The sequence below is a fragment of the Heteronotia binoei genome, chromosome 16, assembly GCF_032191835.1.
Source record: "Heteronotia binoei isolate CCM8104 ecotype False Entrance Well chromosome 16, APGP_CSIRO_Hbin_v1, whole genome shotgun sequence".
Lineage (NCBI taxonomy): Eukaryota > Metazoa > Chordata > Lepidosauria > Squamata > Gekkonidae > Heteronotia > Heteronotia binoei.
In genome coordinates, this window is record NC_083238.1 from 24,726,515 (window position 1) to 24,744,529 (window position 18,015).

The 18,015-nt window shown below is 42.5% G+C and overlaps 1 protein-coding gene across 8 annotated transcripts in view; it reads right to left on the bottom strand.

The window, feature by feature from the left end:
- Positions 1 to 18,015, bottom strand: part of KCNH7 (potassium voltage-gated channel subfamily H member 7) — a 478,957-nt gene that overhangs the window by 45,498 nt on the left and 415,444 nt on the right. For all 8 annotated transcript variants that reach the window (XM_060257338.1, XM_060257336.1, XM_060257334.1 and 5 more), the window contains one exon: positions 16,402 to 16,601. In XM_060257338.1, coding sequence (XP_060113321.1) covers positions 16,402 to 16,601 — 200 coding nt within the window. The remainder of the gene's footprint in view (positions 1 to 16,401; positions 16,602 to 18,015) is intronic.

Here is an 18,015-nt window from a genome sequence, read left to right on the forward strand (position 1 = left end):
CACCTTGTACCGAACTCGGTATATTATTGGCAGCCAGTGCAGAACCTGGAGCCCCGGCTGGATGTGCTGCCGTCTTGGGAGCCCCAACAACAACCGGACGGCGGCATTCTGCACTAACTGCAACTTCCAGGTTCGGCACATGGGCAGCCCCATGTAGAGGGCATTGCAGTAGTCCAACCTTAAGGTGACCGTTGCATGGATCACCGTTGCTAGATCGTCATGCTCCAGGAAGGGAGCCAACTTTATTGGGTATGCTACAAACACTTATGAATAACAATTTTTTTTTTCAGTAGCTGGTTTAGAATTTGAATTACTGCTTGACCTCACTTGTGTAAAGGGTCTTACTAATATTAATCTGACAAAAGAGTCCCTTTACTGGATTGCCTTTTTGACTTTTCAGCAGCCATTGTGGACCAGTGGACCTTGCGATAACCAAATTCTAGCTCTAGTGTCACCAGCCCCCAGGTTGGGCCTGGAGATCTCCCATTTTTACAACTGATCTCTAGCTGGCAGAGATCAGCTCCATCAGAGAAAAAGGCTGCGTTGAAGGGTGGATTCTAAGGCATTGGACCACGATGAGGTCCCTCCCCTCCCCAAACCCCTCCCTCTCCTGGCTCCGCCCCCAAAGCCTCCAGGTATTTTCCGACACAGACCTGGCAACCCTAATTTTAGCCAAAGACAAAATGGCTCTGAATAAATTGCTTTGTTTTTCTATCTCTTCTGCCCGAGAACCTATTTCAACTTTACGTTATGACTGGGATAAGTCCCTAAAGATAACTTGATTTTGTAGAGCCAACATCAATAAAATAAATATCTGGCATCACAGTGAAATTGTATTCAGTCAACTCCAGTTTAGCGTTTCATTTCAATGGGCCCAGACTGGCATAATGCTCCAGAGGACTGCAGTTTAGGTTTACTAATCCACTAATTTAAAAGGAAGTGTTACAGTATGTTGGATCCTGCTAACTTTTCAGCTGGTTCAAGAAGGAGGTAGGCCATCATTTGGCCTTCACAAAAGCTATGCCAGAAATTGTGGGACCCACACATATATTTTCTATGCCCTTCTTCAATCATTAGTTATTTTGCTTTACATCAGCACAATAAAGGCCTGTGCAGCTGATTCTGTTTTATAGCAAACACATATACATATTAACACATTCCGCCCATTCTTCACAACAGTGGCAGAAGCAACAAGGAAATGGACGATGATATTTTTGACATAAGAATATCACTTCACCAAAGCCAAGCTGTGATTCAACCTTCAACAGAGTTTGACATCTCTACGGATGAAAGTAAACGATAACAGTATGCAATAGAGAACATTATAACAGATGTTCATGCATAAAAAGTTGACCCATTGGAGGAATGAAGAGCAGAAGTACCATTACAGGTTTCAGGAGGGCAGAATTTTCTGCTTCTCATTCTTCGGTCAATTAAAGGTTGGATCCAGACTATATTACCATTTCCCACTGAATCTTGGATTCACACTGCAGGCCTCTCTCGTGTTGTTCCCTTGGGTCTCCTACCACCCAGAAACAGCATTTCAAGGAGATGCAATGCTAGATTATATTCCAATGCTAGAAGTCTCTGAGCCAAGATGGGGGAGTTGGAGTGCTTGGTGTTCAGATAGAGATATAGTCGCTATCTTAGGAACATGGTGAAATGGGGAAAATCTATCGGATACAGTCATTTCTTGGTATAAGCTCTATAGGCAGGACAGGGAGGGCCGTGTTGGTGTTGGGTTGTACATCAAAGAGCGCAGAGGTTCAAATGAGTTAGGAAACAACAGGGGAATTAACTCTCCAACAGAAGCAATACAGATGGAAATACTGGGCCCCAAGAGTTACTTAAAAGTGGGGGTGCCCACCTGATCAAACCAAGCCAGTGTGCTGCAGCAGTGAAAAAAAGTATGTTAGGGATCGAGAATAAAACAGCCAATATTGTAATGCCCCATATAGAGCTATAGTGAGGCTTAATTTGGAATACTGTGTACAGTTCCGGTCACCACATCTCCATCTCCAAAAGGACATCGCAGAGCTGGCAAATGTACAGAGGAGGGCAACCAAGATGATTTGGTGACTGGAACACCTTGCCTACGAGGAAGGAGGCCGGGAGTTTTCAGTTTAGAAAAGGGATGACTAAGGGGTGACATGATGGAGTTTTATAAAATGATGAATGGGGTGGAGAGAGTTGACAAAGAGGACTTCTTTCTCCCTCTCCCAGACTAACAGAACTCAAGGGCTTGCAATGAAACTGACGGGCAGTAGGTTCAGGATGGACAAAAGGAAATACTACTTTACATAGATAGTGATCAAAATGTGGAATTTGCTGCCAGAAGGTGTAGTGATGGCCACAGGAATAAACAGCTTTCAAAGAAGAATAAATAGGATAAGTCTCCACTAAGCCTCTGAATCTGAGGGCCAGAAGGCAACATTAGGGGAAAGCCTTGGCCTATAACCCTGTTGTTGGCCATCCAGAGGAGACAGGATGCTGAACTAGATGGACCACTGGTTTGATCCAGCAGGGCTCTTCTTATGTTCTTATCAGTATGATGCAGCGTATGTGTGTGGGGTGTGTGTGTGTGGAGACGAAGGGAAGTTCTGTTCTGCAGATGGAAAATTTAGTCTGGATCTAACCTTAAAATCTCCAAGAAAGCTATGTGTTTTAGAAGCATTTGCTGTGATTACTTACCATACATTTACAATGCTATAAGTAACTCACCTTTCCAAAAAGGAAAATAATTATGCCTTCAGCATGCATGGCCAAAATGTTTTGCTTATTTGCTTATAAAAGCAGTCTCTCAAGATCTAAACAGTATACATAAGTTTCAGCAGCCTCCAGTGCCATTTTGGATTGCAAAACTAGCATGGGAAGACAGACCCTCTCCTCCTTGTGCAGGGCCCTACATGTAACTGTTGGATTCCTCTTCCCCCCCTAACCTCCCCCCCCCCCCCTAAACATGGAGCTTTGTACATGGAGCTCCCAGCACATCATCAGATTATACCTTCAGTGTGTAGCATCAACAAGCTGGTCGCAGTAGTGTAAGACACTGACATGTGGTCTGAAACACAATGGGTAGAGCTACATATCTCCCTATCCACCCTCCGTGGCAATGTTGCCCAGGACATTCACATCAAGAGACACATTTATGGAGAAGCCAGCAAAGGGCAAAAGATAACATCAAAATAAAAAGCACTAACAAAACAGAAGTCACAGTCATGGTTCTGTTCATTTGAGCACTTGTACTGTATAATGGAAAGGGCATTCTAGTGAATATTGGTATCATAATTGTTTCACCAGCATTTTACTAAAGTCACTGGAGACATTGCGAATGTTTAGGAATGACGTGGTATGAGAAATTACAAGGGACACACAAACACATGACACTGCTTAATACTGAATCAGACCCTTGGTCCATCAAAATCAAGCAGATGCTCTACCACTGAGCCACAACTGACCACATAAAAGCACTTATGCTTGTGGAATGGGACTTCCGTTGGCAGGTGGCGGTGGTGATTTTTTCTTCCCACTGCAGTCCCCTCCCTCCTTTGCTCCCTACAGTGTTCCTGAAATATTTTGACCCCCTAGGAGCTGAATTTCAAGAGGCTCAGCAAGCTGCACTGGGAGGGGTGTTATGAGACGAGGCAAGGCGATTGCTCCCCCCCCCCCCCGCCCCTTACCACAAATCGATCACCTTGGCTAGTACTGCAAGTGTCACAATTTTACCCATCAGAAATGTAGCACACTAGGCACTGGTTGCATTTCCAAACAAGTTTTGATTTATTTAAAACAGATTGGCAGGGAAGGGATGGGATTTGTACAGAGGTTTCTGGATTTAGAACCTGTGGACAAACAGAACAAAAATGAATGCAGAACTCCTTCACAGGCAACTTGTTTCGTAAGATACAGAGTTTCCCTCAGATGACTCAACACTCACCAAAAGTAACCTTGATGTTAAAGGTTTATATTTTTATAATTATTCTAGATCTGTGAGGAACTTTCCCTCTTTGTAGTCACACAAGCTTGAGGGAATCTGCCTCATCCCTTGGATTAGAAGACTCAGGTCTCTCACTTCTAGACCTCTTTCCTCTGGCAAACTAATTGTTCTCTTCTCAGTAAGAGCAATAACTCCGGTCTTTGGCACCTTTGAGGGCCCTTCTCTGACATCTCAAAACCCTTTGCCAAGTCCTACACTACCAGACTAACAGTCTTGCCTTTGGGATACTAAGCTTAATATGGGAAACTTTGTCCCTCTCAAGATGTATGCCTTTTTTTTTAGTACATGATTAGAGACTGCTCTTAATTTCTGGGATCAGTCTACTTCTGTGACACACTGTCACACACTTGAGAGCCTCACCAGAGCCACAGCTGCAGACCCTCTTCGACTGAACCACTCTCTCCCACTGCTTCTCTGACTCCCAAATGCCACAGTTTGACCATTAGAAGCAGTTGCCCAATCACAGTGAGTTCCATGCCCTGTCACTCACTGAGAATTCCATCATAGGCACTGTGTCTTGCTCATGCATAGGCCTGCAGTCTCACCTCAGGGTTGAGGTGAGAAAGTCCTGTTTCTCAAACTTTGGTCTGCTTGTGGTAATTTAGATCCCACAATAGTAAAGGTTATATATCCTTTACTCTTTGGTATATGTGTACTGTAATACCGTGTTCATTTACTTCAAATTAAGCCCCACATAGTTCAATAGAACTTCCCGATGTGTGCTTAGTAGCTCTGTCCAAAGTGGTATCATCACAGTTTATATAGTCAGAACCGCATGGATGAAAATGTGCAAATATATATATTAACTAACAGAAGGGCCTGTTCTGTCACCAGTATCAGCATTTTGGATTTCATCCATGTTCTCTTCTATTTACAACAAAAGCATAAAGTATTTTAAGTAATGCTTTAAACATTAACGCCTTGAAGGACTATGATGTCCACAAAAGCTGCTTTGCATACAGGGGAAATAGGCAGACACCAAGTGGCAACATTCAAAGAGAGGATGTGCAACCTCTGGGAGTGAGGCAGAGAAGTGGAGGGAAAGTCATTTCAAACAGGGCATAAGGAATCGACAGAGAAAAAGGGAAAACTACCAAGATAATAGTTAGGCAGTTAGCTCAGTGAAGGAAGAAGAATCCATCTATAATATAGGTATATAGGGCTTAGGGCCAGAAATAGAGCCTACTTCTTGTGTTACCTTAGGGAAATAGTAGTTTAGGAACTTGTGAGGGGACTGAGGGAACTATCTCAAGAATCATGTGAACCCTAAGAACAAGAGAAGCAGTGTTGGATCAGGCCAATGGCCCATCCAGTCCAACACTCTGTGTCACAAAGTGGCCAAAAAAACCAGGCACCATCAGGAGGTCCATCAGTGGGGCCAGGACACTAGAAGCCCTTCTACTGTGCCCTCCCAAGCACCAGGAATACAGAGCATCACTGCCCCAGACAGTTCCAACAATGGCTAATAGTTACTGATGGACCTCTGCTCCATATGTTTATCCAATCCCCTCTTGAAGCTGTCTATGCTTGCAGCCGCCACCACCTCCTGTGGCAATGAATTCCATGTGATTTCCCTGTTTCAATAGTCTGAGATTCTTGAGTTTAAGGAGTTCCCAATAAAATAATTATTTCTCTCTCTCTGACAGTAATAGCCTGTCTGTTCAGGAAAGCTGTGTGTGTCTGGATATGTAACCATTTTAAAGTGGAGTTCTGCTGTCTTGTGCTGCACGTTACATTCCTTGCCTTACCCAGTAACATGCTACAGCCGCCCTGAGCCCATAATGGGGAAGGCGGGATATAAATCTAAATACATACATACATACATTCCTTGTCTTATCCACCAAACCACGCACTAAGCCCTTCCAAAGGTGAGACAATAAATTTATTTATTTATTTGTATTGTGAAAGGAAGGTGTTGGTGTGAATCGGTTCAGGAGCAATAACAATGATATTCATGAGTGGTCTTATCTGAAACCATTGTTCATCAAGTGGTCTTCTATGCAGGCACATATCCTTCCCTCCTTTCCCTGTTGTGAGCTGCTTATCTTTCATGTTGTTTTAGTCCTCACAGTGGTAGAGAATTGAGGCAACAATGTTTGCCCCATCCCTGTCACCCTTTGGGCAAGAAAAGGGATACACAGAAGACAGGGGTGGAGAGGAGCACTCGTAGGCTCTAGAAGACTTGTTAGTTCTTCCATGGCTGGCTTGCAACTGTGCAGTCCCCATGAAGGACTGCACAGAAGCCAAAGCAGTGACCAATGAACGTTTCTGAGTGCTCATGGCCTCAGATCCTTTGAGACTGACATTAAGTAAACAAAACTATACAAACTATGGACATAATCCAGCCCAAATTAGGACTCTGAACTACACATGTTTAATCAAGTAAGTCACATTGTGTTCTCTGGAACTTACAAATCTCCCCACCTTTAAACAATATGATGTGAATATAAAGTCAACTGAATTCCAAAACTGTATATTTTGTTGTAGTCCCACAGATTCCAAAAAGATTTGTATGAAATTTTTCTGAGACCAAAAATGCCCACTTGCCTTTCAACAGATCTGAACCCTTGGCTGAATGAATTGATCTCTATTTGTACTACCGCTATGTTACTTCACCTGTTTATACTGCACACATTTTGTTTCAATTTGTCAACTTTTCCAGGTTCTGTTGAGCTGTATAAACTCTGGGGGTGGGAAGCAAGATCCACATCCTGTCCTTAAAGGTGGGATGCAACCAAAGTTATACCACAACAAAGTTATACCATAATATTCATTAGGCTGTGGTGTGACGACAGGATGTCCTATGTGCTTCCTTGTAGGCTTTACCCAAGCACAGCCAGGTCTGTCATGTAAATTATTGTGACAGAGGGCAAAGCAGCAAAGATAAGGAAGGGATGCTGCTTGAGGTGACACTGAAAGACCTGCATGAGCTTCTGTACATATGGGAGCCTGTGAATGGAAAGGAAGAAGCTGCTCATCTTTGTTTAGAGCAGCCAGAGAGCATCAGCTTTTCCTTTCTCACTTTCAGTCTTCTGGCCCTTTAACTACAGGAGCCTTGCTAGGAACTCTGGCAGCCTTATTTATCCTTGGAATATCTCTATTCTTAACAGCCTGGTCTAACATGAGAGCCAGTGTGGTGTTGTGAGTAGAGGGTAGGTTCAAATCACCTTTCTGCATGGAAGCTTGCTGGATGACCTCTTGGATCAGCCCAACACAGTTATAACCTCACATAAAAAAAGAAGAAAAGGAGGAAGACTGCCAAGCCCACACCCAGGGGGAGGGATCTCCTGGCCCCTGCTCCTGTTGTCTGCTGCCACCCTGAGCACCACTCCTGGAACTATCTATGTCACCTTGGAAGTGATGTGACACTGTAGCCAGCATACAGGCCCCACCCATACAGGGTTGCCAGACTCCTTAGTGCAGGGGAAGGTCCCCTGCTGCCAGGATCTGCCCCCCAGCAGCTGGTCACTTGGCCAGTGGAGGGAATTACCAAAAGAAAGAGGAAGGCTCAGGCTGCAGTGCTAGCATCACATTGGAAGTGACATCACACCAGCAATGTTCAGGCAATGATCTGGTAGTGGGCAAAAACTCTATGGTAGGCACTGTTTTAACCATAGAGTTTTTGCTCAAGTACCAGAGCACTGCAGCGGCATTGCAGTGTGATGGTGTCACTTCTGGTGTGACATTGGCAACACGGCCTGAGCCTTTCACTTTCTCCTGGTAAGTCCCTTCTCATCCCCTACTGGTTACCCAAAGGGATGTGGAACCCTAAACCCATGTCTCCACCTAAACAGGAGAACAATGTAATCTGCTTTGGTTCCCCATTTAGGGAGAAATGAAGTAAATGCTCTTTCGAGTTCATTTTAAAAACTGAAAAGCAGTTTGGGATGGTTTTTTGTTTTTTCACTCCTTATGGGAGTACAATCTGCAGTGTGATCCTGGGTATGTGATCATCAATTGGAAGCATCTAATTAACCCACAAAAGTTGGATAGAAAATGTTTTCAGATATTAATATCAAGAATGAAACTATTTTATCTAGGCCAATGGCAGTTTGCCCCCTTTAAAAACTGGCTAAGTTTCAATATGCTTAGTCTAAGAATAGCCGACTACTTTAATCATTAGAAATAGATGACTACTTTATACTGCCTGTGGGCTATTTTTTAAATGCCTGAGGCATCAGTGGAATTCCTTCCAAGGAATATCTTTCAAGAATACGAGCTTTCAGATCAGTTATAAAATATCTTCAATTTCTACAAAATGTAGTATTTAAAAATGTACTCTTGTGCTGCTTTCCTAATATATTTTTAATGAGATTGCTTCTTTTCCTTCTACCCTTTTCATTCTGAAGATCATGAGGTAGATAAATTCCAGTTATGGCAATCACTTGGTTGAGTCTTCACATTATCCTCTATCTACCCTCCACCACCAAAAAAACCCATGCTGGGTCCCTGGACAAATATGTATTTCACAAGTTCCATCTTGAAAGAGGACTGCAGAACCTTCTGTTCAATAAGAACCTTCATGTTGAGGCTAGATTCTTCAACCAGCTATACTTTGGCCTTCTGCGGAACATGGCAAGCCAGTCTCATCACAGAAGTCAAGGTCCATGAATTCCATCTCTGTTTGTCTTCGGTGGTGGTGAAGCAGTCAAATATGAACATTTGCTACTCATTTTCATCTCATTATGGTCCTTCAGCAGAACAGATAATGCTAGCAATGCAATGGAGACTCCCCTGGTTACTTGATTTCCATGACAGTAAGAATCAAGCCTGTAAATAAGTGCCCCATAATTTTAAAAGGGCACAAAAAAGCACTGAAGGACTTGTAAATAATGTGATAACGGATCCAGAGATCCAGAGGAGTTAGCTGTGTTAGTCTGTTGCTGCAAAATAATAGAATCCAGTAGCACTAAGACGACCAAATTTTATAATAAAATTTGTTAGTCTTAAAGGTGTTATTGGATTTTTTACTATATGTGATAAGATTCCATATCACTGAATACCTTTTTGGAAATGATATTAAGAATTTAGTAAGAATTTCAAGAATCTGTTGAAGGAATGGCTAAAACAAGGGTGTCAAACTCATTTGCTATGAGGGCCAGATTTGACATAAATGAGACCTTGTTGGGCCAGGTCATGTGTATCATAAAAGGTGATGCCAGGTAGCGGACATATAAACTTTATAAAGGGCACAGACACACAAAGATTTTTTAAAACTTAAAATAAAACATGCTTAAAATAGCACACTTGCAATATTTTGTTTTACAGGCTCTGATAAATGTCACCTCTTGCTATGAATTATTGCATCAAAAACTGCAGACAATGTTTGTGCTTCACGAGTCTTGAATATGTGCTGTTCAGGTGTGCACATCTGTAAGTTGCAAACCTACTTTTGATTCATTGACATTCATTACAGACATCTCATGGTCAATGCTTTGAGCCTAAAGCCTAAAGAGGAACATGAAGCAGCTGGGCATTGTGAGCTTTTGTACAGACGTTGCTTCATGTACTAGTCAAGAACATGTGAAGGCACCATGGCACAGACTGAGGGCTATGTGCTTGTCAACAAAACTATAATTTCCCCCAGAAAAATGACTACAACTAAAAAAAAAAAAATACAACTCCCCCCCCCCCAAAAAAACAACAACAACAACTACAAGAACAGAGAGACAGCCATGTACAGTGGTCAGTGTCAGCCTACTATCTGGGAAGTCTAAATTCAAGATCCCCAATCAAAGGAAAATGTGAAAGAAAAATTAAGAAAAATTTGCTGGGTAAACCTGGCACACTCTCAGCCTAATGCTGATATTTGTCTTCTAAATAGTTCACACGCTTTCCTATTGAGAAGACTGGAGGGCATGAGTACAGTGAAAAAGAGGAAGGGAACCCAGTTACACCCATAACAAACCCAACAAAACACACACACACACTCTCTCTGAGAGTAGAAAGGGGTGACATGATAGAGGTTTACAAGATAATGCATGGGATGGAGAAAGAAGAGAAAGAATACTTTTCTCCCTTTCTCACAATACAAGAACTCGTGGGCATTCGATGAAATTGCTGAGCAGACAAGGTTAAAACGGATAAAAGGAAGTACTTCTTCACCCAAAGGGTGATTAACATGTGGAATTCACTGCCACAGGAGGTGGTGGCGGCCACAAGCATAATCATCTTCAAGAGGGGGTTAGATAAAAATATGGAGCAGAGGTCCATTAGTGGCTATTAGCCACAGTGTGTATATGTGTGTGTGTATATAATTTTTTTTTTGCCACTGTGTGACACAGAGTGTTGGACTGGATGGACCATTGGCCTGATCTAACATGGCTTCTCTTATGTTCTCTGTAGCAAGGCAAAAAACTCATACCTTCTCTAAAATGTTGCTAGTGTTAAAAGCACTCTTTGTAGCTCTCCTGATGGTGGGGACTATGCAAAGGAAGCTCTGGCTTTTTCTTTCCTTCCCCAGGGCACGAGGAGGGGGAGGAGCCTCAGCCATTAATTAGAAGGAAGAGAGGCTTGTCTCAGTAGTTCTGCAGGGTGATTAACTGAGCCTGGCAAACTTAATCACCCAGCAGAGCTATAGAGCCAAGCTCCCACATTTGGGAAAAGGGAGGGTGGAGAGGGATAGGCTGCTTTGCTGCCTGGCTTATCTGGGGAGAAACCCAAAATGGTGACCAAAAAAAGCAGGCAAGGGAAAATGAAACAGATGACAGCCAGTTGCTGGAGGGCCTGATTGGAGCCCTCTGAAGGCTGATCCGGCCCTCGGGCCAGGTGTTTGACATCCCTGGCCTAAAGCTTAGGTGGGCTAGATCCTGAGGTAATTTTCAGTGATGGGGGGGGATTTCTGTCAGTGAAATAGGAATTTCTCACCTCCCCCAATCATGCTACACCTTGAAACAAACCCTCAAATACTGTTTCTGGAGGATAGGGGACCCTCAGGAACAGTAAGAGGGGTGACTTGGAGGTCTGCAGTAGAAAGGAGGAATTGAGGAAAACTTCCCCTCTTTCATTAGAAGAAATCTATTGCAGGATTCAACCCTATGAATTAGAACTTTCAGAATTCAAAATATTACTGAAATCTTACAGTTGCCCAGAAAGTAGCACAATTCTGCACTTCTCCAATGGATTTTTTTTTTAAAAAAAATATATATATCATAAGGCAACTTAATTTTGGCTGACTATAGACTCTGATGAATATAGTAGTCAGAAAAACATTTCACATGAAATGCTGATTGAACATCCTCTGCAATTCATCAGTACTGATTACTGAATTTTCCATTTTGACTGCCTTATGACAGAATGTATGATCTAATAGGTTTCCTCATAACAGAGTATTCTTTACATTGGTCAATGTCCTAGGGAGGTTTTCAGTGTCTTTTTGATATTTGGTATCTTTAATTTCTCTTTGATGTTTTCAGTTACACTACATGGTGGTACTCTATGTACTCTTTTTAAATTCAGCCCTCACAGGATTTTGTTCTCCCCCCCAATTTTTACACATTCTAGTAGGAGGATATGAAGGGTCTGAAAAAAAACTGCCAGCCTCTAACCATCTGAAATTCTGAATGTTTACTTAACCTGCCTTCCTGCCCTCTCTCTCTTCAAAATTCTCTTTTGATCAAAGCAAAATTTATTCAAAACAGACTTCGGATTCCTAAAAAGAGGAAAAGAAATGGATTGTTGAATTTCAGGGAGAAGCTGGGTAAAGAGTAATTAAAAGGATTTCTTTTAACGTCGCTATTGACCCACATTCATCTCTACACCTCCAGTTACTTCCCTGCAGTGTGTTCTGAGAACTAAAGTTCTCAGACAGCCTGATATGAATGATGTTTCCCCCTCCCCCCATGACCACTAAGTCTAGCATCTAAAATCACACAAATGAACTACTAAGAAAGGAAAGAAATGGGATAAGAAGCCAGATCCTAGAACCAGCAGCACACATGACAAGAACAGAAACCTGATTCCTGCCTTCTGCAGCGACCTTAATGTGTCAACAGACCCTATGATTTAAATTGTCTACGACCCTTGCTTATTTTCAGACCTTCATTTTTGCCAGTGCTTAGAATGTAGGCAGGGCTTTTTCTGTAGCAGGAAATCCTTTGCATATTAGACCACACACCCCTGATGTAGCCAACAGGGCAGGTGCGTGGGAGTCAGCAAACTAGGCAATTGCCTACGGTGCCAGCTCCCAGCAGGGATGGGGGTGAGCGCCCTCTACCCACTCATGCCATCCCTGAGCCTCCGGCTCATTTTTTTCTCGGCTCTGAAGGATCCGAAGAGCTCCCCCAATCCTTCAGAGCTGAAAGAGCAGTGTTTCCCTTCTCCAGTGTCTTCTGAGGGTGCTGGGGAAGCGAAGGTCCAAGTGCCCGTCGTGATGACGTCACTGTGACGTCATTACACCACGTGTGAGAAAACTTTTCGGGATGTGTGTACGTTGAGATTCTGCCTCAGGCAGCAGAACCCCATGTGCCGGGCCTGGTAGCCAGTCCTCAAAGAGCTTAAAGGGCTCTTCTTACAGGGCCTACTGTAAGCTCTTGGAGGATTAGCTACATCAGGGGTGTGTGGCCTAATATGCATAGGAGTTCCTGCTACAAAAAAAAAAAAGCTCTGAATGTAGGTAATATTTCAGTCATGTCCATTTTATAACAAGGTCAGGTTTCTGATCCATATTAGACTACCCAAACCCATTTATTCACTCCTCAGACATAAGTATCCGTAATATAGTTTTACCAAAGTGAAATCCCATAAGAAAAGGAATGGAAAAGTGAACAAAAGAGAAAGAACTGAACAACTTAATTTGATTCTAAGCATATCTCAGGATAAAGAGCAGCAAGATTTCTATTCTGTTCTATGCATTCAAAATAGTTATGGAGGAACAGTATTTTCTCCCTTTCATTGAAAAACAGTAATACTCTTAAAACTTCCTTTTTTTAAAAAAGATGTATTTATCTAAGCACTTGATTTCTTCTGAAGTGAAAAACCCCTTCTTTTATTTTATCAGTGTTCCCACTTCAAAAGTGTATTGTTTTCACAAACACCCTTCATCCAATTAATTATGTATATAATGGAGTAATGCATGTGTTTGTTTTATGTGGCTGAACCAATTATCACTTTAGACTTCACTGCTACCTGAAGACTTGAAATTGGCAAAAGAGACTGCAATATTCAAGTGAATCAGCAGGATCTTGGCACTCAAGCCCACATGGAGAAGAAGAGCCCTCCTAGTTGACTACCATGCAAATGTCAAGTGATTCAAAGTCCATGCAAGCCCATCCCAGATGCACATGGCTTTGAGCTATGAATGCACATGGTTATGAGCTTAGGTCAGCAAACCACGATTGGTCCTTGGCAACTAGCATGCATGTGATATGAATGAAAAACAAAGCAGCAACACAAAAGAAATCAATGTACATTCGGCAGGAGAACTTAATCCAAACACATAATATTTATAAAGAACAGCTATACCAAATGCACAGGACCTTTTTTGGGCAGAGAAGAGCGACCAGACACGTGGGCTCAAACCATGGCGAACAGATATTAAAGAAATGCTTTTTGTTGCCTACCATTTCACTTCTGTGATCTTTATTTTTTACTGCCCTGTGCCAATATTTATTTCTTTTATTATTCATCCCACTGTCATGCAAAATGAAGTTGTAACTTAAAACAGAAAGCATCAAAAAGAAGTTTTAAACTCAACAGATAACATGGATATTCTATTGTTTTACATTGGAATTAAATAGGATATAAATACCTCCTGCTCTTACCAGTGGATGGTGTTAGTCCATATATTAGGGTATGAAGCAGACAGAAAAGAGATAAATCTTTCATAAGTATAATATACATAAGGCAGCCGCCATATCAATCTCTCACTAAAGTACATATCTATAAATATTTAAAGGTACCAAAGACAATTGTTCTATTATTGTCCCAAACTAAAAGGGCTCAACTCTAATTAGGCATAACAAATAAAATATTCCAAAACAAGTCACTATTATTGTTTCACATTACATTTAAAGTGAATGCTTCATGGCATCTCGTATCTGACATCGTATCACAACTCCAAGAACATATGAGAATAAACTATGAATTCAAGGCTACTTTCCAATAGATCCTGCATCACAAAGTGCTTAGCTGGACAACATCTTTGACTAGAAGTCAAATCTGTTAATGAAACGTGATTGTTCACGTTCTTGGGGCATTCATATCATTTAATACCTTCAGAAATAATTGAATGGGTTGCATCAACTCCAGGTGAAACTTTTGAGCTTTATCCGGCAAAGTCCTGACTACTCAGATATCAATTCCGATTGAAACCCACTCCCACTGGGGCATGCAGTACAGATCTCTAGAAGATCACTAGATTATAGATATGTTGTATGTATGGACACCAGCTCTGGCTTGGAGGTGGAGTCTGAGAAGGATGGGTTTTAGAAAGGAGAGGGACTTCAATGGAGTATAAAGTTATAAAGTCCACATTCTAAAGTGGCCATTTGCTGTAGGTGAACTGATCTCTATTGCCTGGAGATAGCTGTAATCCAGGAAACTTCCAGTCCCTACCTGGAGACTGGCAACCCTTGTTGTATGCAAAGCCTATAGTTCTCTCAAGTGTCAGCTCTGTTCCTACATGCACCGATGAATTAGGGTCTTTCCAGACAGAAAGATTTCTTAGGGTCAAACTTGCTGCATCAGGATCACTGACGTTTGCAAGCCACAAGGTTTGTCCACAGCACTGTGCTTTTTGGCCCAGCAAGTGGATTCAGGCCTAGCAGAATCGGTGTTGGTGTTATGTAGTACAAAAGAGGACCATGTTCTAAATGTGTTGTACTAACTGGTACCGTGTTCTTTTGGTATCTTTTCCTCACTGTTGGTTTAATGTTTTAGCCATCCTTCAGAAGGCTACATTATGATTCCTGTTCCTGTTTCAAAATCTGCATCTCCCAGAGCACCTTGGCGAAAGTAATAAAGCAACAGCCCTCCTAATACGTAACCCTAGGGATATTTATAACAGATGCCCACCTAAGTCCAAGGGCACAAAATATAAACTTTTACCACAGACATGTGACCAGCAAGAAAGTCTACTCAGGAAATGCAATGTATATTTAGCTCTTATAGACGAATATAAGTTACAACTAACTACAGAGTGAGGGGAAAGTTAAATTACAGCACTACAACAAGGGCAGAGTCTCTGGGGATGGTGGCTAATACCCTCACTGCAACCTGACTGTTTTGCAAGTGATGAACCATTTACTCTAGCCAAGAAAAAAAAAGTTGATGAAAAATTGGGACTGTTAGAACAGTAAAATAACTTGGCACAACAGGAAAATGAGGGGCTGAAAAGCCCCTCCTCGAGGGAGGAACAACAGTGAATAAACTAACTGTTCCTTAAGACACCAACACACATTCTTATTGACTTCATTTAGACTTTGGACCACCCATTTTTTTTTTTTAATCTTCATATGGTTACTTTGGCAAGACAAGCATGATGTTCCATTCTTGGTCTCTCTTCAAGCAATTTATTTTTTGAGCTTCAAAACTTTTCACACAGGAAAGTTGGAGTAAGCACCAGAAACATGGCCAACATTTTTTACAATAGGCAGACGTGCACATTGGTGCTACTATAATCTTTTGAAGTTTGTGACAGAATGGACATGTGTGAACCTATACATTGCTGATGTAGACCTTTACCCTCCCAAATATATGAAAACATCTGCAAGAAAAATCTGCTTTTGGCTTGGTCCAATGCTCCTTTGGCTCCTACCTTCCTTTCAGCACTGGCATGCAAGTTATTGTTTATTATGAGCTATTTAATTTATGTGACTAGCTTTAATGTCATTTCTTATGTGGTCTCTGCCAAGAGGGACTTGGCTTGGATCTGAAGCTATTTCCCCACTCATGACAGCCACTGCTGCTCAAAGAAGATGGGAGGGGCAATTTTTGCTGATTCTCCCATCACTGCAGCTCCCCACTATGACCTCAAGCTTGTTCCTGGGGGTTTGATGACCTATGGGGGAATAATTTGGATGAGGGACATAGAGAACTGAAGAAGAAGAGGGGAAGAAGGAAAGTTATCAATTATGCAATTATGCTCTGCTCACATTTCATAGGGCCCAAACCTTTGTACACAACTACCTTCAAAACAATAGTCTAATACCTGCAAACCATTCTGTGATCTCTTGGACAGTGTAACACTTGCCCCCCTCCAAGAGGTGGAAGCAGTTGTTTTATGAACCAATGAACATTTCGTAGCTTAATTAATGGCTGTGATTATAATACAGATAATGCGCCCTATTGCGCAGGGCATCGAAAGCAGACAAGTGAGCTAAGGCTGCTGAAAACCATGACATTTGTTTCTTCCTCTATACTGCTACAGATGTACATTGTCAGTTGCCAAAAGCGGATTTACATACCATGTTCATGTCAATGCCGTTTGTGTAGGTCCAAGCATGCTGGAAGTACTCTTCAAGCCGCTGCCTCAGGGGGTTAGGAATCTGATGGAAACGTATAAACTCTTTCACACGCAGCATCTGCATGTGATACCGGGCAGTTCCTGAATACAGCCTTTGGATTATTGCCGATACATTTCCAAAAATGCTTGCATACATTAATGCTGGATAAAATGGAAAAAGAAATGAAATTGTTACATCATATTGTTGTCCTTGGGATCCAAGTAACTCTTAGAAGACAAGCAATGTAACCAAGATTAGGTCTTGACCTTGGTGCAAAGGGGGAAAACCCACAAAATACAAAATCTTAAGAGTTGGAAGAAGTATTAGATGCCATCTGGTCCAACTCCCTGCTTAGTGTCAGACCTCCAAAGCTATAGCATCCTTGCAAAATGGCTATCCAGCTTCTGACTGAAGATAGTCAGTGAGGGACAGTCCACACCATTAAGATTTTTCTCCTGTGGTTAACTGAATTCTACCCTCCTGTAGTGTAACTTCAACTTTAGGGGAGGGATGATGGCTCAGCGGTAGAGCATCTGCTTGGTAAGGAGAAGGTCCCAGGTTCAATCCCTGGCATCTCCAAGTAAAAAGGGCCCAGGCAAATAGGCATGAAAAACCTCAGCATGAGACCCTGGAGAGCCGCTGCCAGTCTGAGTAGACAATACTGACTTTGATGGACCGAGGGTCTGATTCAGTATAAGGCAGCTTCATATGTTCATATGTTCAACCCATCAGATGTGCTCTTGCCCTTTGGAGCTTTGCCCATTCTCATGGCAATCTGGGGATTTGAACCTGGGGCTGGTTTCACACTGTTAAATTGACATGATTCTATCCTGTTCAGAAAAAAATCTGCTAAAGTTTGAACCGTTTCTGGGCAATCAGACAGCTGCTACTGAAGCGGCAGCAGTCAGTGGTTGCCCATTCACACTGCTTGCCTGGCTCAATCACGGACCCGGTGTGGAAAGGGTTGTCTCTTTTAAAAAGGCCTTGTGTGTGCACTCAATTGGAGAAGTGGAGAAGTGCACTTCGGAGAGGGGAGAGGGGTGAGGGGGAACCCCCCCCCCCGACCTTGCCGGAAACGATTTTGCGCAATCACACAGCTTTTCTGCTTATCAGTTACCCCAGGGCATTCAGACAGCAGCCGATTATGTGACCTACATCTGATTCACGGGGATGCTACCAGGATAATCCATGTAGCTTTTAAATGTGGATAGGAGGCATCTGGAGATGGGGTGAGTATAGGTGCAGCTCGGAGGGCAGATGTGCTCATGCACTTTTAATCCGAATGGGAGGCAGGGTTAGATCGGGGCAAATCTACTGTGTGAAACCACCTTGGGTCTCCCAGATCCTAGCCTGAGACTCTAGCTCTTACATAACACTGGCTTTTTGTGGTGGCTGCTGTTGAACAAGAGTGAGCAGCTGGACCTGGGTGAGTCATGGAAGTTGCATGGTATCTAGTCACTGGGCCTTGTGGTTCCTTAGGGAAGCCAGCCTCCAGGTGGAATCTCAGGATTCCCCAGAATTACAGTTCATCTCCAGGCTACAGAAATCAGAGAAACTGGATGCTTTGGAGGGTAA